The 26,974-nt window shown below is 55.8% G+C and overlaps 2 protein-coding genes and 2 long non-coding RNA genes across 16 annotated transcripts in view; 2 read left to right on the top strand and 2 right to left on the bottom strand.

The window, feature by feature from the left end:
• Positions 1-1,495: 1,495 nt before the first annotated feature.
• ADAM33 (ADAM metallopeptidase domain 33) lies at positions 1,496-15,918 on the bottom strand. 11 transcript variants are annotated; one of them, XR_200847.3, is made up of 23 exons: positions 15,161-15,915; positions 13,072-13,151; positions 10,774-10,850; positions 8,987-9,065; positions 8,694-8,770; positions 8,420-8,609; positions 8,129-8,194; positions 7,975-8,046; positions 7,540-7,706; positions 7,369-7,453; positions 7,091-7,233; positions 6,394-6,571; positions 6,174-6,263; positions 5,762-5,957; positions 5,534-5,642; positions 5,239-5,437; positions 5,073-5,150; positions 4,874-4,982; positions 4,647-4,794; positions 4,365-4,404; positions 3,281-3,372; positions 3,023-3,097; positions 2,712-2,779 (listed from the first exon to the last, which is right to left on the bottom strand). XR_200847.3 is itself a non-coding variant. In XM_004772861.3 (22 exons), the coding sequence occupies exons 1-22, from the start codon at positions 15,594-15,596 to the stop codon at positions 2,728-2,730; spliced, it is 2,763 nt and encodes a 920-aa protein (XP_004772918.1). In that variant the 5' UTR covers positions 15,597-15,916; the 3' UTR covers positions 1,496-2,727. The 11 variants fall into 11 exon arrangements, 10 of the variants coding, with proteins under 10 accessions (XP_004772918.1, XP_004772916.1, XP_004772915.1 ...); XM_004772861.3 differs by lacking the exon at positions 3,023-3,097 and having other exon boundaries at positions 1,496-2,779; positions 15,161-15,916; XM_004772859.3 differs by lacking the exon at positions 4,365-4,404 and having other exon boundaries at positions 1,496-2,779; positions 3,023-3,186; positions 8,426-8,609.
• LOC123393567 lies at positions 6,155-6,912 on the top strand. Its single transcript, XR_006608396.1, has 2 exons — positions 6,155-6,296; positions 6,674-6,912. It is a non-coding gene; the product is annotated as an uncharacterized LOC123393567 (long non-coding RNA).
• Positions 15,421-25,697, top strand: LOC106003781. The gene is made up of 4 exons (XR_001176473.2): positions 15,421-15,526; positions 18,708-18,798; positions 23,832-25,377; positions 25,561-25,697. It is a non-coding gene; the product is annotated as an uncharacterized LOC106003781 (long non-coding RNA).
• The window catches only part of SIGLEC1 (sialic acid binding Ig like lectin 1), a 22,210-nt gene continuing 16,632 nt past the window's right edge, over positions 21,397-26,974 (bottom strand). For all 3 annotated transcript variants that reach the window (XM_013046050.2, XM_004772872.3, XM_004772873.3), the window contains 6 exons: positions 26,507-26,809; positions 25,415-25,675; positions 24,418-24,720; positions 24,054-24,156; positions 23,598-23,667; positions 21,397-22,894 (listed from right to left, as the gene is read on the bottom strand). In XM_013046050.2, the coding sequence (XP_012901504.1) occupies positions 22,787-22,894; positions 23,598-23,667; positions 24,054-24,156; positions 24,418-24,720; positions 25,415-25,675; positions 26,507-26,809 (1,148 nt within the window). In that variant the 3' untranslated portion in view covers positions 21,397-22,786. The remainder of the gene's footprint in view (positions 22,895-23,597; positions 23,668-24,053; positions 24,157-24,417; positions 24,721-25,414; positions 25,676-26,506; positions 26,810-26,974) is intronic.

Genomic DNA, 26,974 nt, shown 5'->3' with positions numbered 1-26,974 from the left:
TTCATCAGCAAAATCATCTGGCCTGGGGCTTCTAGCTTTTTAAATGTGGACCTTTTTCCCCTGACTTTCAGCTCTCTTTGAATAAAAATTACTGTAGCTATACATTTTCCTCAAAGGACTGCTCTCATGGCCCCCAATATTTGATCATTCAGTTTTTAATCATGCAATGTTTTTCTCTTTATCATGCAATTTTAAGTATTTTGAGACATGCAATATAAGTGGGAATCTCATGGGATCCAGACATCACCCCCCGCCAAAGGGTGAGAATGTGGGGTGATGTATTCATTATGTTCTCTGTTTTCTGTATTTGATGATGGTTTAACATCTTGACTTAGAGGGAGTGGAGGAGAGGGAGCTTGGGAGAGACTGCCTCTAACCCTAATTCCTAGAGCTCATGAAAATTTGCCTATGAATATGTCTCTCTTATGCAGACCAACCAATCTGGTGTCTTTTTCCTAACCCTTACAAAATCTATATTTGCCTTGCCCTAAATCATCCCAGGGCCAGGTACCAGACCATTAGAGACACCCCTATACCTCACAGCTAGTCAGTTGCCCTGCCTTGCCTTTCCTGCAGAAACCTTAGTATAGGCTCTGCCCTCACTCCTGCTTCTGCCTCCCCACTGAACGTCGTGCTTCCCCACGCAGCCCTGTGTGACACCATTCTCTTGGGAATTATAAGTAATAAAAACTTTCAGTGGCATTAACCTCTCCATGTCAGTACTCAGGTCATCATTGTAAATCAAAAACCTCATGGGTACAATCAAGACAGAAGGCAGCTTGGGCCGCTGGGGTGGCTGGGTTAGTTGAATGTCTGACTCTTGGTTTCACTCAGGTCATGATCTCTGCATCCTGAGATAGAGCCCCGCATCATCGGGCTCTAAGCTCAGTGGGGAGTCTGCTTGAGATTCTCTCTCCCTCTCCCACTGCCCTTTCCCCTGCTTGCTCTCTCTCAAATAAATTAAAAAAAAAAAAAAAAGACATAAGGCAGCTGTAGAAAACTGCCTCATTCAATCTCTGGGGCTGATGGAGCGGAAGCCAGCCCAAGCCCGGGGCTACCTCTTCTCTGCTGCTCATGGCAGGAATGGTTGGTTGTCAAAATTCCCCCAAGCCTTTGTGCCCCTGAAACATGATTCTGCCGCTCTTCCCATCAAGAAGTAGAGTTTCTCTCCCAATCCCTGGAACTTGGGCTGGCCCTGTGACTTGCTTGTGCCGATAGGGCATTATGGAGTTTAATGTGCCAGTCGTAGAACCTTCCAGAGGCCTTGTAAGCTTCCATTTACTTTCTGGCACGGCTGGGACTGGGGTGAGAAATGATCACTATTATGAATTTTTCCTTCTGCCTCAGGTTCCAAAGTGGCTTGGCATGACACTGTCACTGATCCGGTCTTCCATTAAAATTCTGATATTTTGTTCACCATTGATTTTTTTTTTGCATTAATTTTGATCTTTTGACTTTTGCATCTTTTGCATTAAGATTATCTTGATCGCCTTTATTTTTTTTTATTTTTTTTTTTATTTTTTTGGTGCTCAAGGTAAGTGCATCATCTGCCTTGCCCTACTCCTGCTCCTGCTCTCTCGAACCCTCCACAGCTGTCATGTGAGCAAGCCTGAGCTAGTCTGTTGGAAAATGGGTGCTTAGCCTGCTCATCCTCATCACTCTCGCCAACAGCCAGCCAAACCCAGAAGTAGACTGGCCCAGCTGAGCAGCAGCTGAATTACACCTAATTTGCCAATTCACAGAATTAGTTGTTTCCAGCTACTACTAAGTTTTGGGAGTGGTTTTGTTCTATAGCAACAGCTGACTGATACAGAAGATCACCCAGCAATTCTTCCATGAGTAAGTGGCTTCTCAGAATCTCCAAGGGAGGCAAAAGAGGTGGGGCAAAGGGATGGTTCATGCTAGGGAACAGCATCCTATGCCCAGGTACATCTGGGGCCCTGGCTGCCATCTGAGGCCCCACCCACCAGCTACCACCCCTTAGGACTCATAGGGAGCCCCCTGGGGTTGAATCGATATACAGAGAAAGATTCACAGAGTCTCAAAGGCAGCTTGTCTCTCTTTTGACTTCTACTTGGGTGTCCTTTTTAAAACAGCTCCCATTGTTTTTAAAACAGCTCCTGGAGGAGAGGGTGAGTAGTGTCCACAGCAGACCCCACACTCCTCAAGTGCAGGACCAAGAACAGGGGTGAGGCTAAGAAAGTGCCTGAGAGACAAGATAAGGCAGGAAAAGCAAAGGAGGAAGGTCCCAAGGATTTTTTTGTTTTGTTTCATTTTGTTTGTTTGCTGGGGCCAAGCTCCAGGGAAGTGGACTCTGTCTGAACTGTAGGGCCCTGAGGGCTATCTTCTGGCCCAGCAGTCACCAGTCTCTGCAGACCTGGGTCTGGGTAAAGTACGTGGAACAGAGACCCCCGGGCTCCCTGGACAGAGGCTGGGTCATGCCCTCCTGCTGACGGGAGGTCAGTGACTACATGACCTTCTCTCCTTGGACTGATAGATTTTAGGGCTGCAGTATGTACCCTACCAGGATTCCCTAGCCCTAAGGAATGGGGACAGCACTGCACACCTTCTGATAAAGCTCTGGGGTCCTGGAGTAGGTGGGCAAGCTCAACTTAGGGAAGCAATTTGTAGGCTGCCAAAGTGCAGACGGTCTGACTCTGTGGCTCTGCGCCTGGGAGACCTAGTCCCTGGAGAGGCTGCCAGCGGTCCATGGTAAGTATCCTCATCTCAGGAGCTCCCTCTCACCAGCGACAGGATCTCGGCTTCTGGACTTGACCCGCTGAAAATGAAGAGGAATGGTTGCCCCTGAGGGCCAAGACCCCCTTTCCTCCCTCACTGAGGATCAGTGACCCAAGAAGAGATACGACTTCTCTCTCTCCCACGCTAAGGCCTTCCAGCGTCAGGTCTCCATGACCAATGCTCTTCCACAAGGTCATGTCTCACTTGCATAATAACCCAAGATCAGCTACCTCCGAGTTGGGACAACAGAGGTGGTGGGTGATGTGCGGAGGGCGCTGCCTACCTTGGGGTTGCAGGCAGGGCACCCAGCCAGAGGCTCCTCAAGGTGGCTCCTGGGCTCTGGCAGAGTTCTCAAGGTCTGCAGCAATGGGTGGAGGCCACATATTGTGACCACTGGCAGGAGTCCCTGGGGCAGGGTGGGGACTGGGGCCTCAGGGTGTCTGGGTGCTACATGGAAAGGAGGGGGGTCCATCTGGAAGGAGGTGGAAGGCAAGAGTGCATCCTTCACTGCCCTCCCCATCTCCTTCTGTGCCTCACTCACCCAAGGGCTGGGGCTCTCCAATGACTGTAGGGCCCAATTCCATGGAGTGAACACCGCTGGGGGGGCAGTCCCTGTTTGGGCCATCTTTGGGCCTGAGCAGTGGGATAAGAGAGCAGGAGGCTGGCACAGTGGTCCTGAGCAGACACACCTGACCTGAGTTCTGCCTTTAATGCGCCTCTACCCTTCTGGTCCATGTCCCTGCCTCCAGTTCCCCTCCTGCTCCCTCCTGGGAGAGGCCCTGGGGTTCTAGGCTCCAGGTCCGGCTCCTGCCCTTCCAGGGCCACAGGCACTTCTCTCTAGCCCTGACATTTTTCACAAGCTCTGCCATCACCCCAATATCCTGGCACCCTTCAGATACTGGCATCACTCAGGCTCCAAAGACAGGTGTCTGTGCTCCCCAATATCAGGTATTCCTGTGCCCCTTGCCATTGGGTGGCCCTGCCACCCTTAATGACTCAGAGCCATGCCTGGGTGCCCACGTCCCATCTCCCAGAGCCTTGCCTTGTCCTTTGCTCTCTCTCCGAAACAGTATCCACTGTGCTCGAGACTCTGCCTTAATGATGATATGTGGGTGCCCCTACCACACCTGGCCTCTAGGCCCCCTGATGCTGACACACCAAACTCTGAGCACCTTGCTTGTCCCCCATAGACCTGCAATCACTGCTCATCGTGTCAAAGCCCTCTTGGGACCTGGGACCTGTCTGGTGCTCTGTCCCTGTCCGGGCTGCCTTCAGCCCCAGTCTCTAGCCCAAACCCTGCCCTTGCCCAAACTTGTCCAGAGCACTCCCAAGGTCAGGCTGTGTCAGATGTGCCCTAGGGGGCCTCCCCTGCCCAGCACCCAGTGATCAACCCTGCTTAGGTGTTATGTGACCTCCTCCCAGGCCACGGAAAACTGGGTGAGGAGCAGGCCCTGGGCACAAGGGCAGCCAGCCCCCTAGCTAAGCAGTGGTGTGGACTGAAAGGAGGTGCCAGGCCCAGCATTTGTGAACTTGAAAGATGTACAGAAGAGATTTAGGCAGAGGAAATGGAAAAAGGCAGATGAGTCATTAGAGGCTAGGAAAGTCCTGAAGGGCACAGTGGAGACCTGCAGGATGAGCTTGTAGAACAAAGGGTGAGGCAGTCCCCTGGTGGGAGAGACAGAAGAGGGGGTCAAGGGGGCTGAACCACGGTAACTGGGAGGGCTTGGGGGCCCCATGGGGATCCACACCCACCCACTGTGGCCTCCTGCTCAAGGCTCCTTTCCACCGCCTCTGCCCACCCCCTCCTCTGTGTAGCCAGGGGCAAGGTCTAAGCACCCCACCCTAGCTTCCCCAGGCCCAGCTGGGTTCTGCAGAGCAGGGAGTGCTTGAGTGGGCTCAGAGCCTACCCTCGGCTTGGGGCATCCCTCCTCAAGCCCCAGAGGCATGGCAGGAGACGGTATCCTGGGCACCTGAAGCAGCACCAGGCCAGGCCAGCCCCCAGGAGCAACGGCAACACAAAGCTAAGCATCATTGCCAGCAGGAAGGCCTTGTGGTCTGTGGACAACAGGGTAAGTCTGAGTACTTAGCAGGGGCACCTCCCCAGCCTCTCTCCACTTGTCCACCATGGACACACCTTCAGGCTGCATGGGGCCACTGTCCACACTGCCACCAAACCCTCGCTTGTCGCAGAAGGGCGGAGCCCACCCCGGAGCACAGTGGCAGTTTTGGTTACTGTTGCAAACCTAGGAGGAGAAGAAAGGAGGAGGATCCCGCAGGGTCAGGAACTCCAAGGTCATCACCCCCACCCCCGCAATCACATTCTGGTCACTCACCCCACGGCCATGGCAGGCTGCCAGGCATTGCTCCAGCTGCCAGAAGGTAGTATTTCGGCAGCGCCTGTCCTGGCACACCTAGGGGCAGTGTGTACACTGGGCAGTTAGGGGGAGTGATTATCCCAAAGGCAGGACTTCAGCACTGGGGGAAGGGTGCAGGGCTCACCATGCTAGGTCCACACTGGGTGCCTGGCTCTACCAGGCCCAAGTCGAGCACATCCAGCTGGACACCGGGCATCACAAAGACTCCCCTGCAGGTCACCTCATCGCTGCCTAGTCCAATGGTGGAGTCCACAGGCACAGTGTGCGATGGGCGTGGCCGCTGCTCCCCACCAAGGCACTGCAGCTTCCCGCACTGAGCATCCCTGGGGAGGAAAGTGCAGGGCGGGCGATCAAACAGTAACATGTGTCCTTGCCCCAGCGCACTACCCAGCTTCCCCGCCCTCCCCTATACTCCCCACCTCTGCGCACAAGGCACAAAGCCACCCTTGCTGTCCTCCCCGCAGTTCCCGTGGGCGTCTCCCGCGGAGTTCACGATCTGGAAACAGGCCTCTGGTGCTGGGCTGGAGGCTGAGGAAGCATGGGCAAAACCGCACTGGCTTCCGTCCCCCTAGCAATCCCCCCAATCTTCCCTAGAGTAGAAAACAGCGCACACCCGAGGATGGGCCGGAGTGCTCCGGTAGTCTCACCAGGCCCCCAGAGCTGCTGGCACTGCTGCTCCAGTGTAGGACATGCGCCATCCCAGCAGTAGCCCCGGCCGCCGGCACAGGGCGAGCCGTCCAGGAGGTAAAAGTCCGGGGGGCAGTAAGGGGAGGCGCCCGTGCAAAACTCTGGGAGGTCACAGTCACCCACAGCTCCGCGGCACGGCACGCCGGCCGGCTTCAGCTACGCAGGTAGAGGGAGGTTGGCGGAGGCACAGAGGGACAACAGACCGTGAGATCCAGACGGAGAGCGCAGCGCAGAGGCTGGAGGGCCAGGCAGGCCCCTGCTCGAATACAGCCGGCACCCGCCGGGGGACCCGAGCGCGCCAATCAGCCAAGACCAACAGGCCGGCTCGCAAGCGCCCCCTAACCCCTCACCCCGAGCCTCCCATGCCCTCACCAGGCAGCGAGCGCAGCAGTCCCCGTGGGTGCACTGGGCCCCCGCGCGCAGCGAGCAGTTGTGGGCGAAGCAGCAGGCGTCCGTGCACTCCTGGAGCCGAAAAGGGGATGTGGGGACCGGTCGGTAAGGATGCCGCACCCCAGACCTCGGAGGGGCGTTGGGGAAGGGGAGGGTGGGGCGCCAGTCTCGGGTCGCCAGGGGCCGGGAGCGCGGACCTGACCTGGCTGGCGCCGCAGTCGCACTCCTCGCCGTCCTCCACGAGGCCGTTCCCGCAGCGCGCCCGGGGCACGAGGAGCCCCGAGTCGGGCGCGTTGGAAAGGCACGCACCGCCCCCCTTGCGGAAGAAGGCGCGCAGCTGGCGCCGGCTGCAGGCGCTGAACACCCGCGGGAATGGGCGCCTACGGGCGGGGAAGGGCATCCCGCGTGCTGGCACCGCCGCCCTCGGCCCCCTGCTCTTCTCCCATCCCCTCCCACCAGTACCCCTGTACTTGGCCACACAGACCCCGGGCGCAGTCACACTGCCTAAGAGACCAGCGGCCCGGAGCCTCTAAAAGCCGGGCCCAAAGAGGGCAAGGAACCTGCACAAGGTCACGCTGTGAGCCCGAGGCTGGAAGGCGTCACACCAGGACCAGGCAGCCCAGGACTCGAGGTCGGATCGCGACCTAGAGCTGTTCCTCCCGGGGTTGGAGAATCCTTGCTAGAATGTTCTGAAAATAATCTTCATATTTTTGACAATCCACTTTTTCTGCCTTTTCTCCCTTCAAGCGTCATAAAGAACTCTCGGGGGGGTGCTATGATCATATCCCCATTTTACGAAAGAGAAAATGGAATCGTAATCATTTCTCACAAAGAAAAGGAAAGGGCCCTGGTCCCGCGGGGCCTCCCCTACAGCCCCTGCCTGACCGCAGCGTTCGTACCCGGTGGCCGCGGCCATGACACAGCCGCCTTGCTCGGCCGCCGCCTCCACACAGCAGCCGTCAGGGTCGTGGCTGAGGCCAAGGCTGTGACCTATCTCGTGGGCCATGGTGGCTGCTGCGCCAATGGGAAGCTCCGAGTGGTCCTGAGAGGAAGTGGGGACAGTCGGGGCAGGCCGCGGGGACGCCACCTCCTCCCCCAGCCCTTCCTTGCCCCGCTGCCTCCTGCCCCCTGCTCCCCACTGCTGTCCGGGCGGTGGGGGGGAGGGGGTGGAGCTCACCGTGCTCACGCCTCCGGAGCTCTCCGCGCAACACATGCCCTCTATGGGCGCCAGGCCCACGGTGTCGCCCTGGAAGGCGCGGCCCCTGAAGGCAGAATGCAGCATGACCTGGAGGAGCCAGGATTCTGGGCCGCCAGGTCGGGGCCCCGCGTGGGCGTGGGGGGCACCCACGTGAGCAGCTGCGCGGAGTCGTGTGGCCGCCGTGCCCTCAGTCCTCGGCGCCAGTGCAGGAAGGCCCAGAGCGTGGTATTGGCATCTGGCGTGACGCGGCTCTGATCCTGCTCCGTCCATATTTCCAGGCCCGTCAGGGCCACCTGAATGTCCAGAGTCCTGAGAATCTGTGGACAAGACGGGGGGTGAGGACAGGAAGACAGGGGTGGGGGGGGTGAGGGAGGATGGCGTGGGGAGAGTGAGGACAGGAGAGGCCACAGTGTGGGTCCTCCTCCCTGCGGTGCCTGTAGGCTCAGTTCCCTGGCCTCATCTCCAAGCCTGCCACACCACAACACCGCCCCCCCCCATCTCCCAGCCCCTCCACCTCCTGCCCCAGGACTTGCCAGCCTATGTGGCAGTCACCCCCACCAGGGCTGTCTTTCCACCAAAGCCAACCTGGTCCACATAGTTGGCCACCTCCAGGAGACGCTGTTTGGTGTGGTTCAGGTTCCGGTGCTGGGTCAAAAACTGGAAAGGCAGGCATAAGAGGGTGTCACAGGCTGAACCGGTCCCATCCCACCCTGCCAGCCCCCTGGGGCCTCTGGCTCACCAGCGTGTGGTCAGCCACAATGTACAACTCCAAGAACTTTGGGCTCCTGCCGACCTCCCGCCTCTCCTGGGGAGAGACAATGGTGACCTTCAGTGGCAGGCTGCCAGGCTTGAGTCCTGACCGCTAACATCAATTCCCAGGAAGCACAAATTTAATTTTAAAGATTGCTAGAACTTGTTTATTCACCCTCCAGTTAGAAATGTTAGAATTGGAGGCCCTGAACTGGGACTGTGTATTCCTATATGCAGTGGTTACTGCATTCCCATTCCCACTCCTGTCGGTGCCCCTGACCTTGACCTGAGTGGCACGAGAAAGGCTAGCCATGTCCCCTTTGTTCCTGGCATCCCTGTGGCCACAGGCCCCTTTCCAGCCAAGCAGCTGCCCGATCTGGAACATCTTGTGAGTGACGAAGGCCTCAGAGTCTCTGGCTGACCAAGGATGCACATAGTAACTGGCATTCCTGTCCAGTGTGATCAGGCCCCTAGGGTGCGAGGAGTGCAGAGAAGGGTGAGAAGGGACTGTTTCCCCAGCCCCAGGCCCAGGCCCCTCCCCCAGAATGCCTCACCTCATCCCGGAGCAGGTGCTGAAGACCACCCAGGAGTCAGGGAAGCCCCTCACGTGCCCATGGTAGAGGCAGTGGTCCTGGAGAGCAAGGGACCCAGCCCCAAAGCTCAGCCAGGGCTGAACTGGGAGGCGTAAGAGAGAGAGAGAGAGAGAGCATGGTGGGGGGCTGGCTGCAGGCTCTCCTTAAGAAGAGGTGGAGAATGGGGAAGGAATGGTGGAGAGGTCCTCAGGGAGTGCACCTCCCCCCCCCCCAGCACCCTTACCCTGTCCTCAGAGCCCATGGAAGTATCTCACCGTGTGGTTGGGGACCAGCACCACTGGGTGCCCATCTGGGCTATAGTGGGTTTCTGTGTATCCTGGGGCCAGCAGCCTGCTGGGAAGGGGGTGTTGTAGGAGTCACATAATTCAGCCTGGCCTCTTCCAGGATGCCCTCCCAGCCTTCCTCCCTGAACACTAGCACTGAGGAAGCACCCACGTGGATGTTCGGGAACAGACAGGAACCACTGTGCGTTGCTCAGATCAGAAAAACCCTGGGCTAGAGGGAGAAAGGTGGAGGGCAGGAAGGAGCCTTGGCAATGGCTGAGGTGTGGAAAGTGGGGGTGTGGGAGGCACCAGGAAGGAGCAGGAATGGGGAAAGAGTTTGTGGTCCCTGTGGGACCTGCGGCAGGGTCTGTTGGTCTGGGGAGGGGCAGGAGGGAGGATTCAGGAGACACTGATGAGGAAGTGGGACCCAGAGCCAAGGAAGTGCAGCGACCTCCCTTGGTGGCCCTACCTGCTGCTCAGCCTTGTTGGGCATCTGGTCAACCCTCTCTTGTCTTCTTCCCTGCCCCCCAAATCCTTCAGATCTTCTCCGGCCCCTAGACTGTACATATCTCCCCACCTGTCCATCAGTGATGCTCACCCCATACTTCCAGAGAAAAAGAAAATCCCCACCTGCTCACAGCTGCTCGTGCCTGCCCAGCAGAGCAGGAATCCCATCCCCACCTTCTTCAGACCCCACTCCAGTAACAATACCACCATTCTTCTCCATCTCTGCAGGGTCCTTCTCACCAAGGTGAATGAACCATGAGTCAGTTTCTCTTCTGTAAAGAAAATCCTCAACCCCCATCTCGCCTTGACGTCTTTACTCCCAGACCACTGCAAAGACCTGCGATACCTGCTTCTCCACCTCATAGTCTTTCCTCCCCCTTCTCCAGTTTGGCTCCCCCAACACACACAACACACTCAACCTGAGGAGTAGGTGATGTGGTCACCCCCTTTCCTGTGTGGGGATGTTGAACCCCAGAAGAACTGTGCTGAGCTGTGTGGAACTAGAATGTGTTCCTGGTGCGTCTGGCTCCATGAGGGAAGAAGTCAGCATGTGTAGAGTGCTTGCAACATTGCGTCCGATGAAGCAAGCACTCAGTGAATGGAAGCTGTTGGTAATTCCGTCTGGGTGGTTTCCAGACCCCACGCTCCACCTTCGACACCCATCCCACCTGGCCCAGCTCTGCCTCCTCATTCACCAGCTCAGAATCTTTGCCTTTGCCTCATCCTGGACACTCAGCCTTAAACTGGCCTCTGTGATCTGGCCTTAACGGGTCTCCCCAGTTTCATTTCCCACTGCTCCCTTCCCTGCAGATGGAGACCCTCCAGGCAAGCCAGACAAATTGCCTCCCTCTGAAAGCGCCTTGATTTGCTAGCTACTGCACTTTTGTCCCTGCTGTCCCTCAGCCCTGAGCACCTACCCAACTATGGAATCCATCTCGGAGTCTCTTCGGACTCAGCATACCCTTTGAGCACCCACAGGGTGATGCTCACTCATTTCTGGCAGGAAACTAACAAGGTGCTCCTGGGGCTGGAGTGGGGTGTGTGCCCCACAGCTGGCCTGACCCAGCCTCAGCAGCCTATTTCTGCCTTGAGGGACCCGGTCATGGACTGGCGTGCCTTTTTCTGTCACCTGTACCCCTGCCTCTGGGGCCCTCCCTCCAGCCAGCCTCCCTCATGTGTTCCCCTCAGTCCCTGCCCCCCACAGATTCCCTCCCCCCAGAGAGTGGGGGGCTGTTCTTGGTTGCTAGCCTCCTCCCCAGCCTGGTACTCACTGGCTCTTCTCCAGCTCCAGCAGGAGCTCCTGCCCTTCAGCCTTCAAGGACACCAGCCCCGAGTCTAGCTTCGAGACCTGGGCAAGACGGAGAGCAGGGATGGGGAGCAGGCTGGTGAGGGAGAGTCGGGGGGCAGGGGGCAGCAAGCTCCCCACTTGCCATGGTAGGTATGGATGGGTGTGGAGGTGAGAATATGCAAGCATATATGTTCCCAAACTCGGGGTGCTTTTGGTTCTGACAACAGGCATTTAACACAGCCCGCTAAGTGAATGTCCTCCAGAGAGATGAGACAAGGCATCCCAGAAAGGTGTGCTGCCTTACACAGGGTGACTGGGCTTTTCCTCTGGCTCTCCCTTCTGCTTCACAGCCAGAAGCCTTGCTCTAAGTGGGGAGGACGGTGGGGTCCTGAGGACATTGGGTGTAGGACTCAGACATCCTTACAACCTCTTTTCTCTGTATCTTGCTGCTCCCCACTCCGTGTAGAATTCAGACTTTACTCCCTCCTTGTCCAATTCTGACAAATCAAAAATTTCCCTGGCCTCCTGAAGGCCTGCCCCACACCTGCTTCACTGAGCCTGTGGAGTAAACATTAACCCCACCCCCCAATTCCAGGCAGAGAGGAAATCTTCTCAGCTAGATGTCAGGACCAAGCCTGGGCCAGCCTCTCCTTCCCCACAGCTTCTTTGCCTCTCCCACCCTGTGGGAATATCCCCCTCTGCCCCGCCTTGTCCACTCTGCCTGGCTGGGGGCCCAGAGTTGGAGCGGGCCCAGGAGCATCGTGGAGAGCTGTTGTGTCTTCGGAATGTGGGCCCCCACCCTTGCTGGCCCTTCCCTTTTATCCCACCATGCATTGGGCTGGGCCCCAGGCCAAGGGGCTCAGATTCTTCTGGGGGCCTTTTCTCTGCAGGTGGGGAGCAGACAAGATCCCCCACCCCAGCCAAGAGACCTCTCCAGGGCTCTAAGCATGAGCCCACGTGACCAGAATGCCACTTACTTCGTTGGAGAAATGTTGGCACCAAGCACGGACAGCTGCCCCAGATGGAAAGCCTCCTCCTACCTCAACACCAGCCCTGGGCTCCCCTCTCTCTGTCCTAAAGCCCCTGATGTCCTTGCTTCCTGTCCTCCTGGTGACCCTGCTATTCACTACGCACCCCACCCCTAACCTGAAATGTGGGTATTTGCTGCCTCTTAGACGGGACTCCCTACCTCAACTCTGCCTGCTGTCCTCATCTTGGCAGGCTTCCCGGAGGCAAGGGAAAGCAATGCCTTCTGGGATACCCAGCCTCATCACAGCCCAGGCTGGACTGGGAGGGAGGACCAAGTCACTGTGACCCCAGCATGTGCCTAGACTTCCCTTCTGGCAGTGGTGTCCAGGACAACCAACTCAAAGCTTGGGCCAGCTTGAATGGGGGCCCCCGAGGGTCTCAGAGACCCAGGGAAGGTCTTCAGTTAAAAGCTGTAGGGCCTATGGGGCCCTCCTAGCCTTAATGACAGTGTCCACCTGCCTTCCTCCTTGCTGGCTTAGACAGTGGGTTGTCTTCTCTTGCCTGAAATTCAGGATGAAGGGGACTCTCTAGATCTAGGGGAGCCACTGGTCAATGGTTACAAGTGTTTCAGACTTTAGTGGGCCTCAGGGTTCTGGTCTCAGATTGTGTGACCTTAGACACTTTCTCAACCTCTCTGGGCTTCATTTTGCCCCTCTGTGAAATGGGGATACCAAGGGCACTGGCCTCCTGGTTTGTAGCACAGCTGTGTGATCAATACAGATGGGGACACAGTTATTCTGGAAGTGATGGGTGGGCGTTGGCAGGAAGCTAGGGCGGAGCGTCCTGGAGAAACAAAGTCAGGTGCCCTTGGACAACACTAGGAGAGTGACCAGTGTCCCCTGTCCAGAAGTGGATTCTGAGTGAGCCAGGAAGGCTGAAGTTTTCCCAGAGGGAACAACAATGTGTCCACAGGGTAACTTGTTCTAGTAAACTTGGCAAAAGGAAGATATTTGGGTGTTTTCTTAAAGAGGTCCCTGAAAAGTTTCAGGCCCCACAAATTCTGGCTCCACCTCTGCTGGGGGATGGGGGTGGACTGGATAATTCTGGGAGGGAGGGAGCCAGGGCGAGGAAGCCTGAAAATGATTTCCATGTGTGAAGGCTCATGTGAGCCAGCTATCTCCCCACCCCCACCTGCCAACCCTCTGGGAAGGGGCCAAAAGGCCCCCAGCCAAACTGCCAGGCTGAATGAGGAGGGGCAGAGGGGCTGGAAGACCCTGGGCCCCTGTGAGGGGAAGTACGAGCTGGCACTAACCGGCTCCTCCAGGGGGACCACGCGCCTGACTCTTCCATCTGGGACCCAGTGCAAGGTGACTGGTTTTCCAGGGTGGTTTCCTGGGGGGAGGACAGAGAAAAAGATGAGGGGGAGTATGGGGGGTGTGGGGACGGCAGAGGGATGAGGTTATAGGACCTCAGCCAGGTGGAACAGGAGACTCCATCTTCAACATTCAAAGCCCGGGAAAGGATGGCCACCCATGGAACTGGGAGCCAAGGAGCCACCAGGCAGAAGAAAGCCTGGGAAGGATAACATAGCTGGGGAGGTAGGAGCCCCATTGACCTGGGGGAGACTTGGGGCTCAGAGGCCACAAGGAAGAGATCAAGGCCCCCAGTGCAGAAGGGAAGGGAAAGGGGAGGCAGCCTGGGGTATTTTTAGACTGGGCAGCAGATGCCTTTGGGGTGAGAGATCTGTGAAGAGAGGATGCCTGTGTCTTCACCATCTGGGAAAAACAACAGCCAGATGTCTGCGGAGGCCCACCTTGTCCAGAGCTCCCCTTGGGGGGCCTCATGCTGGAAGCAGGACTTCCAGGGACCCTAGCTCAGAAGCCTGATTCCAGGATCTTTCAAGGTGGGGCGGCCTGGGGGGACACAGCCTGAGTCCTCCCAGGCTGGGTGTGCTTAAGGGGACTCTGGAGGAATACTAGAGCCAAGCATTACTCAGAAGGCTCTGGAATGCTCCCCTGGAATGCTCCCAGCCCCGCACCCCACAGTGGGTCCCAGCAGCTCTTGCCACAACCGCCCTCCAGGAGTCAGGCCCCAGGCAGCCCAGAGCCTGTAGGCAGCCCTCCCTGTCCTCTGACACAATCCCTGGGGAAGCAAGCCCAGCTCCCAAAACTGACAGCTACCCAGCACCCAGCCAGCCCTGACGCCACATTCAGACAGCGGACTGTGGAAGTGTTCCAGCTCCTGCCAGGCCACCCCAATTCCTTTCTCTTCCTCCATCCTCTCCCCCAGCCCTCATCATCAGAGACCCAGAACAGCAGCAGCTATAGGAGTCCCCTTCTCCCAGGAAGCCCTCCTGGCTTGGATGAGCCAGTTGCCACGATGGGGGAGGGATCGGAGTGAATCTAGGAGGAGGCATAAGTGGGTGGCAGCCCATCCCAGAAAGGACTAACTGGGTGTGGAGAACTTCCTCTTGCTGGCCCTGGGCCTCCCAGGTAAAGAGGAGAGGGTGTGTCTGTGTGCATGTGTGCATGTGGGTTGGGGATTCTCTTCATGGCACCCCTGAGGAAGAAGGGGAGGCAGAGATGGAGCTGTGGTGATGAGGGTTAGGGAGCCAGTGTGATGTTGAGGAGCACAAAGCCCTTCTCCACTCACTTCAGGGGTCACCCCCTCTCCCAACCACCCCCCACCCCAGACTGAGGAGGAGTAGCCATCCAAAGGCATGAGGGCTGTCATCCTACCCTCTTGGGACCCCAGGACAGAACAGGACCCTATCCCTATTGGGTACTCCCCAACAGTGCTCTGGAACCCAGTGCCCCCAGGCTGCCCAGCCCAGCTGGCCATTCCTGCCCCCTCCCAGGTGTGCTCCAGTCCCTGCACAGGGTGCTTCCATAGAGGGAACAGGACACAGTCAGTCCTGCACACAGGGGTTGTGGAGGTTATCTTCCAGGGCCCCTTCTGTCTGAAGTACCTTTCTCTATCTCATCAAACAAGGCAACAATATCAACAACACACACATACTGCCCCCCAGGCCCTGGGATGCCGGCTGCATGAGTCTGAGGGCACAGCAGGGGCTCTGGGCAACCAGTGCACTGGGCCTCAGAGAGGGAGATGCAGGAAAGTCCACACCTGTGGGTGGGGTCTGGGGGTGGTCAAGGCAGAAGAACCCAGAGGAATTTGGGAATTTGGGCAGATGCTCAGAGGGGACCCCCCCATCCCCCACCCCCCACCCCGCCAATGCTTTGTTATTGGCACTGTGGCATCTGGGCAGAGTGTGTCAGTCTGGGCCACAAGGCCAGCCCAAGTACAGCTGAGAGTCCCCTGCGGAGACCCTCTCTTGTCCTCCCAGCCACCGTGGTGGCTGACAGCAACCTCGCCGGCCCGGCGGGGCACGTCGCACTCACCTTGAAACTCTTCGACCCCCCACAAAGGCAAAGGTAGCCTCAAGAGCAGCAGCAGCAGCAGCCACGCCCGCGACCCTCCAGCTCTCCGAGACCCCCAGCCCATCGCTGAGAGCGCCCCGGCCTCCACGACGCGGCTCCCGGCTCCCGGCTCCGCCCCGGCTGGATCCAGGCCGACCCACGCCCAGAGCAGCCGGCCGGCCGCCTCCCGCGCCACCCCGCACGGAACCCCGCAGCCCATCCGCCCGACCCTGGCTCCCGGCCAGACCCCGTGCGCCCTCGGGGAACCGGAGCGGCTGTCTAAGGTTAGGAGCAGGGCCTGCGGAATCCGTGCGGCCCCCCGGGGATCAGCCAGCGCCAAGCCGCGGGGTAGGTCAGGGCGGAGCGGGTGTGGAGTGGGGATGGGGCGGGGCCCCTCGGAAGGGCCTTTGAGGGCCATCGGGGGCTGGTGGAGGAGAGAGCAGGGCTGGAGGCCACCTGCTGCTGCTCGGGTCGCCCCCCTCCATGGTCCCCTGGGCGGACCTCTGTCTCCGCCTGCTCACCGACCCTGCCCAGAGGGGCCCTGGCCCGAACCCGGCGGTAGTGCCCCTAGGAGAAGGGAGGCGGGAGCCCTCGAGAGGTGCCCCGGGCGGCTCCGAACGCTCCTGGGCGTCGGGGTGGCAGCCAGCCCCAGAGCGCGGGTCGGGGGAGCGGGTGGAGCCGCGGTGCTGCGGGCTTGGTGCCCGGCAAAGGCGAGGCGGGCGCGGGCAGCCCCTGTCCCTGGGGTGGCCGCCGGGAACAACTGCGCAAAGCCACAGACTCCAAGACACAGGGGATCCTTCCTGCTTTGACAACATCTGTTTCTTTCTTTAAAGGTTTGTGTACTGAGTAGTAAATCCGGAAAACGAGTAGCCAGTATTCTGATAGCGAGAGATGTTAACTTTTCTTTTCTAAGATTTTGTTTATTTATTTGACAGACAGAGATCACAGGTAGGCAGAGAGGCAGGTAGAGAGAGAGGAGGAAGCAGGCTCCCTGCTGAGCAGAGATCCCCATGCGGGGCTCCATCCCAGGACACCGGGATCATGACTTGAGCAGAGGGCAGAGGCTTTAACCCACTGAGCCACCTAGGCGCCCCTAACTTTCTTTTTAAAATATATTTTTTAATATTTTGTTTGTTTGAGGGGTGGTCCGAGGAGGAGAGAGACAGAGAGAGAATCCTCGCTGAGTGGGGGTAGGGGGGCAGTGTAGCTGGGGCTCAATCTCACCAAGGAACATCATGACCCGAGTTGAAACCAAGAATTCATCGCCCAACCCACTGAATCACCCAGGTGCCCAGGAGGGGTGCGAACTCTTGGGCAAATCTATTTGTTATTGGGAACAAATGCCAACGTTCCCTTAGGAAGAGTTGCAGCAGATATAGGGAAACCTCTGTAGGTCTGATTCAAACAACAAAATATAGTAAGATGTACAGGAATCACACCTCCCTTTTCTTCCCACCCTCTGAGCCCACATCCCCCACCCAATGCAAAGCCGCTATCCTTAGCTCCTTGTATAGGTTTTGGATTAGTTTATGCACATCCAAGACAATACAGATCTCTTTTTTCTTTTATTAACATTTCTCTACACCGCTTCCCCCCCCCCCACTTACTACACACGGAGGTGCTTCTTATCAGCGCATGTAAAGTGGTCTTATGATTATTACTAGTATCCTATTATCATTACTTCAGGTTTTCAAGTCAACTTTATTAAGATAATTTACACACAGTAAAGTGGACCTGAGGCACCTGGGTGGCTCAGCTGGTTGAGCTTCTGCCTTCAGCTCAGGTCATGATCTCAGGAGTCCTGGGATCAAGCCCCGAGTCAGGCTCCCTCCTCAGTGGAGAGCCTGTTTCTCCCTTTCCCTCTGCCCCTCCTCCCCACCCATGCGCTCGCTCTCTCTCTCTCTCTATCTCTATCTATCTATCTATCTCAAAGAAATGCATAAAATCTTTTTAAAAATATGGGGCACCTGGGTGGCTCAGTGGGTTGAGGCCTCTGCCTTTGGCTCCGGTCGTGATCTCAGGGTCCTGGGATCGAGCCCTGCATCGGGCTCTCTGCTCGGTGGGAGGCCTGCTTCCTCCTCTCTCTCTCTCTGCCTGCCTCTCTGCCTACTTGTGATCTCTGTTTGTCAAATAAATAAATAAAATCTTTTAAAAAAAAAGAATTTTAAAAAGTGCACATGTTCTAAGTGTCCATTTAGATGAACTTGATAAATTCATGCGCCTCTGTAATCACCATCCTAATCCAGATAGAATGTTCTGTAACCAAACCAAGTAGGAGAGTTTGTCCACCCTGTGGGCAGCAGGCAAATAAAAGTGACACAGATCTTTCGCAGTGAAGAAAGATGAGCTATTTACTGGTATGGCACCACCCAGGAGAATGGGAAAGTAATGCTCTAAAGTCCCAGTCTCCCCAGTGGCTTCTTAGTGAAAGGCTTTAAGGGCAAAATTGGGGGCAGGACTGTCCTGAGAAAGTGGGTGTCCTTGACTGGAGGCTCAGGAGGTCGCGTGAACAGGTGCCCTGGTGCCACTTTGTCTGGTTCCCTGGGAGGTCTTCTTCATCTCAAGAGACTTGGAATCTGAAAAGTATATTTGTTCTTTTCGGTAGAGGTTTTATTAGGCACATCCGGTAATAATATCCTTAAAGTAGTACTGATTAACTACTTGTAAGCTAGTGGGGTTGCATTCCTGGAGGTTCCTTGGCCAGACCAGACCAGCCGTGCTGGGAGCTGATAGACCTATTTCCATCGTCCCCAGGACGTTCCCTTCTGCCCCCTCCCCCATCCCTCTCTCCCACTTCCAGCCGCAGGCAGTCATTGATCTGCTTTGTGTCTATACATAAATTTTGCCTATTCCAGAACTTCGTATAAATGTAATTACAAAGCTTGTACTCTTTGTGTCTGGCTTTCTTCCTTCTATGTTTTTGAAATTCATTAACATTGTTTGCTTTTGTAGTGCCGAGTATGTTCCATGGGCAGGGGGAACCACGCTTTCTCTATTCTCCAGTGAGGCATTTGGGTTCTCTTCCAGCGTGAGACTCTCCTACAGGTAGCCGCTACACGCTGCTGTGAAGTTTTATATGAGTCTATGTTTTCATTTCTCATTTCTCATCTGTGAAGACCCAGAAGTAGAAGGCAGGGTCCTATGGCAAAGGCATATTTAAGTTTGAAAGAAACTCATTTCCAAAGCAACTGTACCATCTTACATGCCTACCAGCAGTGGAGGAGAGTTTGGGTTCCTCTCCATACTTGCCAGCACTTAGTGTTGCTCATTGTTTTAATTTTAGTTATTCCAGTGGCTGTGTGTCCCTGCCATTTTTTTATAGTTGAATGCTGCCTCTCATTCATATAGTCCCCTCTTGGCCATGTAAATGGTTTCCAGGCCTTCTGCTATTGCAATCCAGGCTGTGATGGATAATTTTATATACAAACTCATCTGTGAGATGATTTCCTAAAATGGGCTTCGTGGGTCAAAAGATTTGTATTTTTATGACTTGGGAGGATACACTTAAATTGTCCTTCAATTTGTGCAGATGTACAATTGCAGCAGCAGTATCTCGAGGTCCCCTTGGCCTGCAACCTTACCGACGCAGTTCTCAAACTGTGATACGCTTGTCTGAAGGTGTGAGTACAGTCTTAATTTGCATTTCTCCTAGCAGTGAACTTGAATAACTGTTCAAACACTTACGTGCCATTTATATTTCCTGTTCCCTGAATCATGTTTCTACTGAGATATTGGTCTTTCTCGTAACAACTGGAAGGAACTCTTTATATAGAAGGGAGATTCATCTTTTGTCTGGAGTGTGAGCTGCAGATCTTTTTCAGTTTGTCAAATGCATTCAGCCTTTGTGTGTGGCTGTAGCTGAGCTATTTCCTTGCGAACTAGCATCCAATGGTGTGACTATCACATTTTTCCCATTGATTCTACTGTTCCCGGACCTGAGGGTGGTTCCTAGTTTTGAGATGTTACCAAAAATGCTGCTGTGGACGTTTATGTGTGTGTGTGTGTCCCTTCCTGCCTTTGCCTGTCTTGCTCCCTTCAGCCCTTTACTGATATCCCCCTTGGAGCACAGCCTGACATTGCTTGCACATGAAACGTCGTCTTTGGGAACCAGACCTAAAATAGACCTAGATGGCTTTGGTCATGCTGGGGTTTCCAATGTGGGCAGGCTGGAGAGACATCAACTCTTCCCTCTGTGGATGAGTAAATGGGGTTCCCACGAGTGCCCCCAGCTGCACAGGCCACCCTCAAAGCACAGAATTCCCTAATCCTCCCTGGACATGAGCTGGTGGGGGTGGGGTGATGCAGGGAGCTGAAAGCAAAGCATCCCGTCTCCTCTTAGGGAGGATTTGGGGAAGAATTGGGGTGGACAGGGGTATGTAGGCTTCCATCTTGAACCAGGAGCACAATGAGAGATTCCAGAGCAAAATATGGATCCCGAGGATGGGGAAATTACAGACACACAGTCCTAACTGTGGTAAAGGAGTCCTGAATAGGAAGAAGAGAGAGACAGCTAAGAAAGCCCCAGAGATCACAGACATTGGACAATACCAAATGTGCAGCCTAGCAGGGCCTGGGGAGGACTTGGAGGTGGTTTGAGCTCTAAATGAGCTGGGGGCCTAGACAGCAGAGCAGACTCCCTAGAGCAGGCAAACTCTGAACACAGAGCAGAGGCTTCACTGTGGACAGCAGGGTCCTCTCGGACAAGAAAAGAGCAAACTGGTGAGCTCCTCTTCGCGCTGCAAACCTAGGCTTGGGTGCCTCTTTGTCAAGGGGTTCTTGCTGACCCAAAGCCTGGTTCCCACCCTCTGCATATGCTTCTCCCTGGCCATTTCCTTGTCTCTCTCCCCCCAGACCCTGAGCTCCACAGAGTCTGGGGCTATCTTTGTTTACTGCCTGGCACAGGGCTGGGCACACAGTCAGTGCTAAGAAAACAAGGTGAACTTGTAGCCTAAGAGCTATGTGGGCGTTGGAATCATCCTTGCAACATGGACGCCTTCCCAACCCGGATGAGATATGTCTAAGTATATCCGAGGAATTTTCTGCAGAAATCTCCAAGCAACTATTTATTTGGAGGCTGCAGAGGAGGGGATGGGACCACTAGACCAAAGTTGAGGAAGCTGGATCCCACGAGTAGCCGCTGTGGGAAAGATGATGTCTCCAGTGTCTTGCTGGAGTCACTCTCCAGGGGGACACTGGGGAGTGTCCTGGGCAGAAGGCAAACCACGGAGAGTTAAATCTCCAAAGTGCTTACGTAATGGGTGACATTCACCATCTGTAAACAAGACGCATTCTGAAGAATGACCCAGAACAGGGCGACTATACACATTCCTCTATAAGCCTCACTGTGGACAGAGCCCTTCTTTTGGCATAACTACCCAGGGTGGAATTTCAGGGTCAGAGGGCTAGACAGTTTTAGCTTTAAAAGATAATGTCAGACAATTTTCCAAAGTCATCATTCTATACTATTCCATTTATATAAAATCCAAAAACAAGCCAATCAAATCCCTGGTGTTAGATAGCAAGCTTGAAGTTCACTTCAGGGGGCTTGCAATTGGGAGGGGGCTCGAGGGAGACTCTGGAGTGCTGGTGCTGGTCTGTTTCTTGATCTGGGTGCCAGTGGCACTGGCTTGATCACTTTTTGGAAAGTCATCAAGCTGTGTGCTTATAGTGTGTGCAGTTTTCTGTTTGTGTGTCACACCTGAAGTACGAGTTTATTTCAGAAGTCTTGAGGCTCCTCAGACCTCCAGAGGTAGACACAGCTAACCCCTCTGAGAACCTTCCATTCCCAGGTGGACCTACGCCCCCTTGGAGATGCGCAGAAGGAATTCTCCCCTCACCCTCTCTTCCCTGGACAACCTAAGAACATCTGGCCACATTCGGCTTGTTCTGTCTCTGTCCCACCTCTGGATTTAGTGCACACTTTCCACCCCCACCCCTCCCCCCAGACAACAATATGGAAAAAACCAGTGCTTACTAAGTGCTCACATACTGCGTGCCAAGCGAGGTGCTGGTCATGTGGACCAAGAAGGTGAGCAGGACCTAGAGCCTCAAGGAGCAGGAGAGAGCGCTCATCTCTTGAACATAAGGCAGTTTGTGGCAAATATCTTGTAATTTGCACCTGCCACCTCAACAAGCAGTCTCCTAGAAGGAGCTGCATTCACATTCAGATCCGTGTTGCGGTGCAGCCGTTTGGGTTGCAAGAAAGAGACTCACTCTGGTATCGTCACAGGATGGGTGTTTATTGGGAGGACACGCCAGACAGGCCCCCCCAGGAAGAGTCTGGCAATCAGGCACTGCAAGGAATGAAATCTGGGACCAGGAAGCTTCCGGCCACAGTTCCATGGAGCTTACTCAGCCTCCAATTTCTTTCCAACCTGTTAGCCCCTAGGACATCTCCCCACTGCTCTCCCAGTTTCTCAACCCAAATCCCAGGCAGGGTCTTTGCGTCCCGTACCATCTGCCACCAGGCTGTGAGGGGAGACACTAGCCCACCCAAGAACCAGCCCCTCTCAGGCACTGACTTCCTGGGAGCAAGTTATTCCTTCTTTGTGACCCTCATTCCGCTTAACAGCCCCTGGCACACAAGCCCCCAGGAAGACCGCGCGAGCCCACTTGATCACAGAGAGGGATGTACCTGGAGCAGAAATAAGGATGCTCTCCATACTCCCTGGGAGTAGAAATGGGGGCCCCTCTTTTTCCAAGGGCGTGATAAAATGCCTGCTCAGGCAACCCCATTGCCTGGCATGCCTTTTCCCTAGGGAACACCAAACCATCTTAATTTCCTCAGTCTTAATGTGTGAGAGGGACTCCCTCTTCTGGGAAGCCCATGAACAGAATGACCAGGGACACATCCTGGCCTTCAGTAGACGGGCACTGCAAACGTGGCCTGCCGGCAGCATTCTCACCAATGTCAGAAGTCTCGGGCATGAGTCTGTGGTTGGGGAGTCCTATGGAAACAGAACCAAAACTATATTTCTCAGAATCTCTTGCAGCTTGAGGTGGCTGCTTGACTCAACTCCAGCCAATGGAGAGTGAGTAAAAATGACCTGCAACTTCTGTCCACAATGGGAATGGGTGTGCCTTCAATCTCCTCTTCTTGCTGGAGGGAATGTCAACACAGTGGGGCCACCATGAACCTCACAGTCAAAGGTACCATTTCAGGGATGGAGAAAAAGAAGATAGAATGCTCCCAAATTCTGACATCTTAAACTACCATAGCATATCCAGATTAGTATGGGAGAGAGAAGTAACATGTCCTCATACTGAAGTTACTGTATTTGGTCTCTTGTTAGTGCAGCCTAACTTCTAGTCCAGCTCCTATGGAGTACTCTGGTCGGCCTGGGAGGATGTAGGAAGCTCCTCTTCTTTTCTAATCCATCCCAAAAAGTCCAGGGTGGGCTTGGATGTGAGGAAAAGGAAAAGATGTGAGGGGCCATCCATTGGAAGATAAAGGGAGAGATGAGATCCAGAGAAAAGGAAAAGACAAGTAGACAACATGGGCACTTGTTTATCCTCAGAGTCCCCCAGGACCAGCACCCTCCTGGGTAGATTAAAGTTCACCTCTACTTCTCCGCGCCCATTTTTCTTGGCAAGAGATTTGGATCTGGGTCATAGAAAGTCAGATGCTGTAGAGTTGTTTTCACAGAGGGAGTCAGGACTCAGTGCTGCCTTGTTCACGAGGCCCAGGTTGTCACAGTTTCTGGTGACCTCCTCCTCCTGAGGGTAGACAGTGCCACAGATCAGCTCAGCGGCAGAGCACAGGACTAGGGCCCACCTGTGGCTGCATCAGGATCAGGATCAGTGAGCTTCCCGCAGAGAAAATCCTGGTGACAAGGAGGGCTCTGGGAGTGGTCATCCCATGGCCTCTAACTCTGGAGAGCAGTTCCCCAGACCTCAAACCTTAGGTGAGGGTCCCCAGGGGACTGGGGAGCTTGTACCTGGCTGGCAATGAGGCTGTGAGCCCAGCCCCACCCCCGCAAAACCGGAAGATCTGCAGAAGGGGACACGTCACTGGGAAGGGAAAACAGACCTTCACCCCTGCCCAGGGACATAGGCAGATTGCGGAGTAGGGAAGAGAGAACCCAGCTGGGGTTCTGTGTTCCAGGATGCATCTTGAAAGTCAAGGAGAAGCTGCTATGTCAGAATGTCTGCCCCAGTCACCTTACCAGCAGCTCCCACAGAGAACTCGACCTACAGTATACCCATCATGCCTGGCGAGCAAACACGTGGCTGTTGTGTGCCCCATTTAAAATGGGGCTTCCCTGTCTCTCCGGAGGTCCCTGGTTCTCTGTATTCTCTCCCCAGTCTCCCCCTAGTCCCAGGGCCCGTCCTACATACGAGAGCTGTCTCTGTGCACCAGCCCTGCCCAGTGGGTTAGCCAGGCGTCGTGTCTGCCTGGGCCCACGTGACAGATGGATACCTGCATGGTCTGCTTCTGAGAAGTCATCTCCACCAAATTCTCACCCATGCTCAGCTTACAAAATTGTTTCCTGCAACAGCAAGAGCAGACTCAGAGGGTCTCTTCACTTCCCCTGCGTACCCCCATTTCCTCCCCGGACCCCAAGCGCTTACTTAGCCCCAGATAGCTCACTGAACAGAGCAGTGGGAGCACTGCGGGGAGTGGGGGACCTTATCTTTCTTCCTTCCCTCCCAGCCCTTTCTTTACACAGATGGGCTCCAGATGAAGAAAGAAAACTACAGCAAGAGGGCTTGAAAGACGATTCTAGAAGCAATTCCCAAATTTGGAGCAGTGGGAAGAAGAGGGACAGGCTAGAAAGTACAGAGCCCATGCATCTGGTAAGAGAGACATGAGGGAAGGTTGAAGGGAAGTGGGGGATGACAAGGTGACCTCATCCTGCCCCAGCCCTGAACCCACCTCCAGACGTAGAAGGCCCCCAGGCCCAACAACAGGAAGAGGAGGCCCAGCAGCAGCCCCAGGACCCAGAGTAGCTTCTGGAACAGACTCAGATGGTGCAAGGCTGGAATGCAGGGGTGAGGCTCAGACGGCGGCTCCAGGCCTCCAGGATTCCCTCCCAAGGGGACTCCCCCGAGATGAAAACCATTCTAGCTCTCACTTTATCTCAGAAGCTTTCCGCAACCGAGCATTAAGTTAGACTAGTTAGACAAACTGATCACAGTAGAAAGGATTCAGCGAAGACCTCAGAAGGAAGCCTATGGACCCGAGAGCTGGGCCTTCCTACAGAGGGGCGTGGGAGACAGACCCTCCCCCCACCCCCCACCTCTGGTTCCGAAGTAGGTAGAAGCGGACGCAGAGCCCAAGGCATTGGAGGCAGAGCACACGTATTCCCCCTGGTCGCTGGGCCTCAGCTCCTCCATGTCCACCCTCAGGGCGTTGGCGGTGGCTGTGACGTGGATGTGGGGCTCGACGGGAGCCCTGCCAGGCTGGCTGGAGGCCACCAGCCTCCTGCCGAGGTGGAGACTCAGACTGGCTAGGGGCTCGCTGTCCACTCGGCAGTCCAGGATGCCCCGGAGGCCACCCTCAGGCTCCACGAAGACCGTCATGGAGGGCATCTCAGGAGGGTCTGTGGGAACACAGAGGGGCATAATAGTTGCAGAACACCAGCGCCAACCCAGGCAAGATGACTGCAGCTCGCCACATGACGGGGTAGAACCCCTTGCCCCTCTCCTTGGTCTGTGCCTTGCTCTGACCACTAGGAAGCAGAAGTGATATTATGTGGCTTCAGGACTAGACCTCAAGGGGCCTCATAGCTTCTGGCCTCCTGCAAACACAACCCCGGAGGAAGGTCAGGCGAGCCCCAGCTGCCGGCTGTGAGGATGCAGTAATCCTCAACCAGCTAGCTACGAGACAATGACAGAGACCAGCCGAAGCCCTGCCCAGCTCCGCTCCACCTGAATTTCTAACCGACAGCATCAGGAGCAAACACAACGGCTGTCACCTGAAGCTCTATATTTCGCGGGGCTTGTGATTGCAGCCACAACTGGCTGATCCTGCATGGGGGCCTGGATGAGGGATGGAACGGGGACCCAGGCACTCTGCATGCAGTATCCCCTGGGCTCCTCACTGGGTGAGGGGGCTGATATTTTGCACATGAGAAAAGCCAGGCAGTGGTGTACAAGATCACACAAGAAGGCAGCGGGAGTCCTCCAACCCAGGACTCCATCCCTACAAAGTCTTTGCTCTTTGCAGACAGAAGAGGAGGAGGACCCGAGGCAGGCAGGTGAGATGTGGACAGGGGGTTGGGGGGTTGTACTCACACAGCACCCGGAGCATGACTGGAGCAGAGGTGGTGGCCCCACTGGGGAGCTCAGCCCAGCAGTGGTACGCCCCAGCTTGGGTGCGGGCCACGTGGGTGAAGGCAAGGGTGGGCACAGGCTCCACATGTAGTCGCTGGCCATTCCAGAACCAAGCGAAGGTGGAGTTGCCCATGGGTCCGGGACCACCAGAGAGGCGACAGCTCAGGTTCAGCGGTGCCCCCTCAGCCACGTCCAGCCCCGGCTCGGCCACCACACGCACCCCTGCAGGCCAAGGACCAGGAGGATGTCAGGGAGCCTGTGGATGGGATCTGGGCATCGCAGAGGCCTCAGTGTATTATGGGAACCTCTGTTCTGATTTGGGGCCCACAGAGGTAAGATTGTGGCTCTCTCAAAAGACTGAGATCTCTTGGGGCACCTGGGTGGCTCAGTCGGTTAAGCACCTGCCTTTGGCTCAGCTCATGATCCTGGGATCCTGGGATCGAGCCCTGCATCGGGCTCCCTGCTCAGCAGGAAGCCTGCTTCTCTCTCTCCCACTCCCCCTTGTTTGTGTTCCCTCTCTCACCGTCTCTCTCTCTCTCTTTCAAATAAATGAATAAAAATCTTAAAAAAAAAAAAGACTGAGATCCCTTGCACTGAGTACCTCTGGGACAGGGTGGTTTGTCTCTACAAACCAGGCTTTCTAATGGATGAGGCTGTGTCTTGCTCGGAGATGGGACTCCTCAAACGTGGGGCTCTATTTCATCCCTCACACTGAGCCCCCTAAAGGTACGGTTGGGTCTCTCTTCCCACCCCAGGCTTCCCCAGAGCAGGTCTGTGCTTCCACCCCAGATTGGGTTCTGTGAGGGCGGGGCTCTGTCTCTCCTGCCTCGGAGGGGCCCTCCACACGGCTGCAGAGTTCTTGCAGAGAACTTGCAGAGTTCTGCAAGGGCAAGGCTGCTTCTTCCCCTCAGGCTGGGCAACGGCCTCCAGGGAGAGAGTTCCTCCTCCATCAGATGGGGCAGGGCTCTAGCTATCCATTCTGGTCAGCCCGCCCCTCGTATACACAAGGCCCCGCTGTGCCTGAGTCCTTCTCCTCCCCCTCGGCCCACTCACCTTCCCCCTGCAGCTGCCCTGTGGTGCTGACCGAGCCCAGGAAGTTGTGGGCTGTGCACATGTAAGTGTCCTTGTCACCGGACGGTATGTCTCGCACCTGCAGTCGCAGGGCATTTCGGGCAGCCTGCACGGCGCCTGTCCCGGATGCCAAGCCGTGGACCCCTGGGCTGGTGGCCAGCACCTTGCCGTCACGGGACAGGGCCAGCTCAGCAGGGGGCTCGCTGTCCACAGTACACTGCAACACGGCCATGGAGCCGACTCTGGAGTCCCGAAAGGATGACAGGATGACATCCCGAGGGGCATCTGGGAGCACGACAGCACATAGTTGGAGGCCTTGTTTGGATACCCTGGACCGTCCATGGCCCACCCGCCTGGCATTGGTGAGGCTGAAGCCTCTGGATGAAAGGTCACTTCCTCAAAGTGACACCTCATGGACAGAGTCCCCCAGGTGGGGTTCGCAGGACTCTT

The sequence above is a fragment of the Mustela putorius genome, unplaced genomic scaffold (genome assembly GCF_011764305.1).
Source record: "Mustela putorius furo isolate JIRA1106 unplaced genomic scaffold, ASM1176430v1.1 tig00000874_pilon_pilon_pilon, whole genome shotgun sequence".
NCBI lineage: Eukaryota > Metazoa > Chordata > Mammalia > Carnivora > Mustelidae > Mustela > Mustela putorius.
This window is presented reverse-complemented; position numbering and strand designations above follow the sequence as displayed.

Excerpts from the sequence above, each read along its gene's own strand:
- ADAM33 (XM_004772857.3), bottom strand. The coding sequence starts at position 15,596 with ATGGCCCTCAAAGGCCCTTCCGAGGGGCCCCGCCCCATCCCCACTCCA. Across the intron at positions 10,851-13,071 it reads TGGTCCCCCTGGAGGAGCCG|GTCTCGAAGCTAGACTCGGG; the intron begins GTTAGTGCCAGC and ends CGTCTTGCCCAG. Across the intron at positions 7,707-7,974 it reads TGGCCAACTATGTGGACCAG|ATTCTCAGGACTCTGGACAT; the intron begins GTTGGCTTTGGT and ends TCTTGTCCACAG.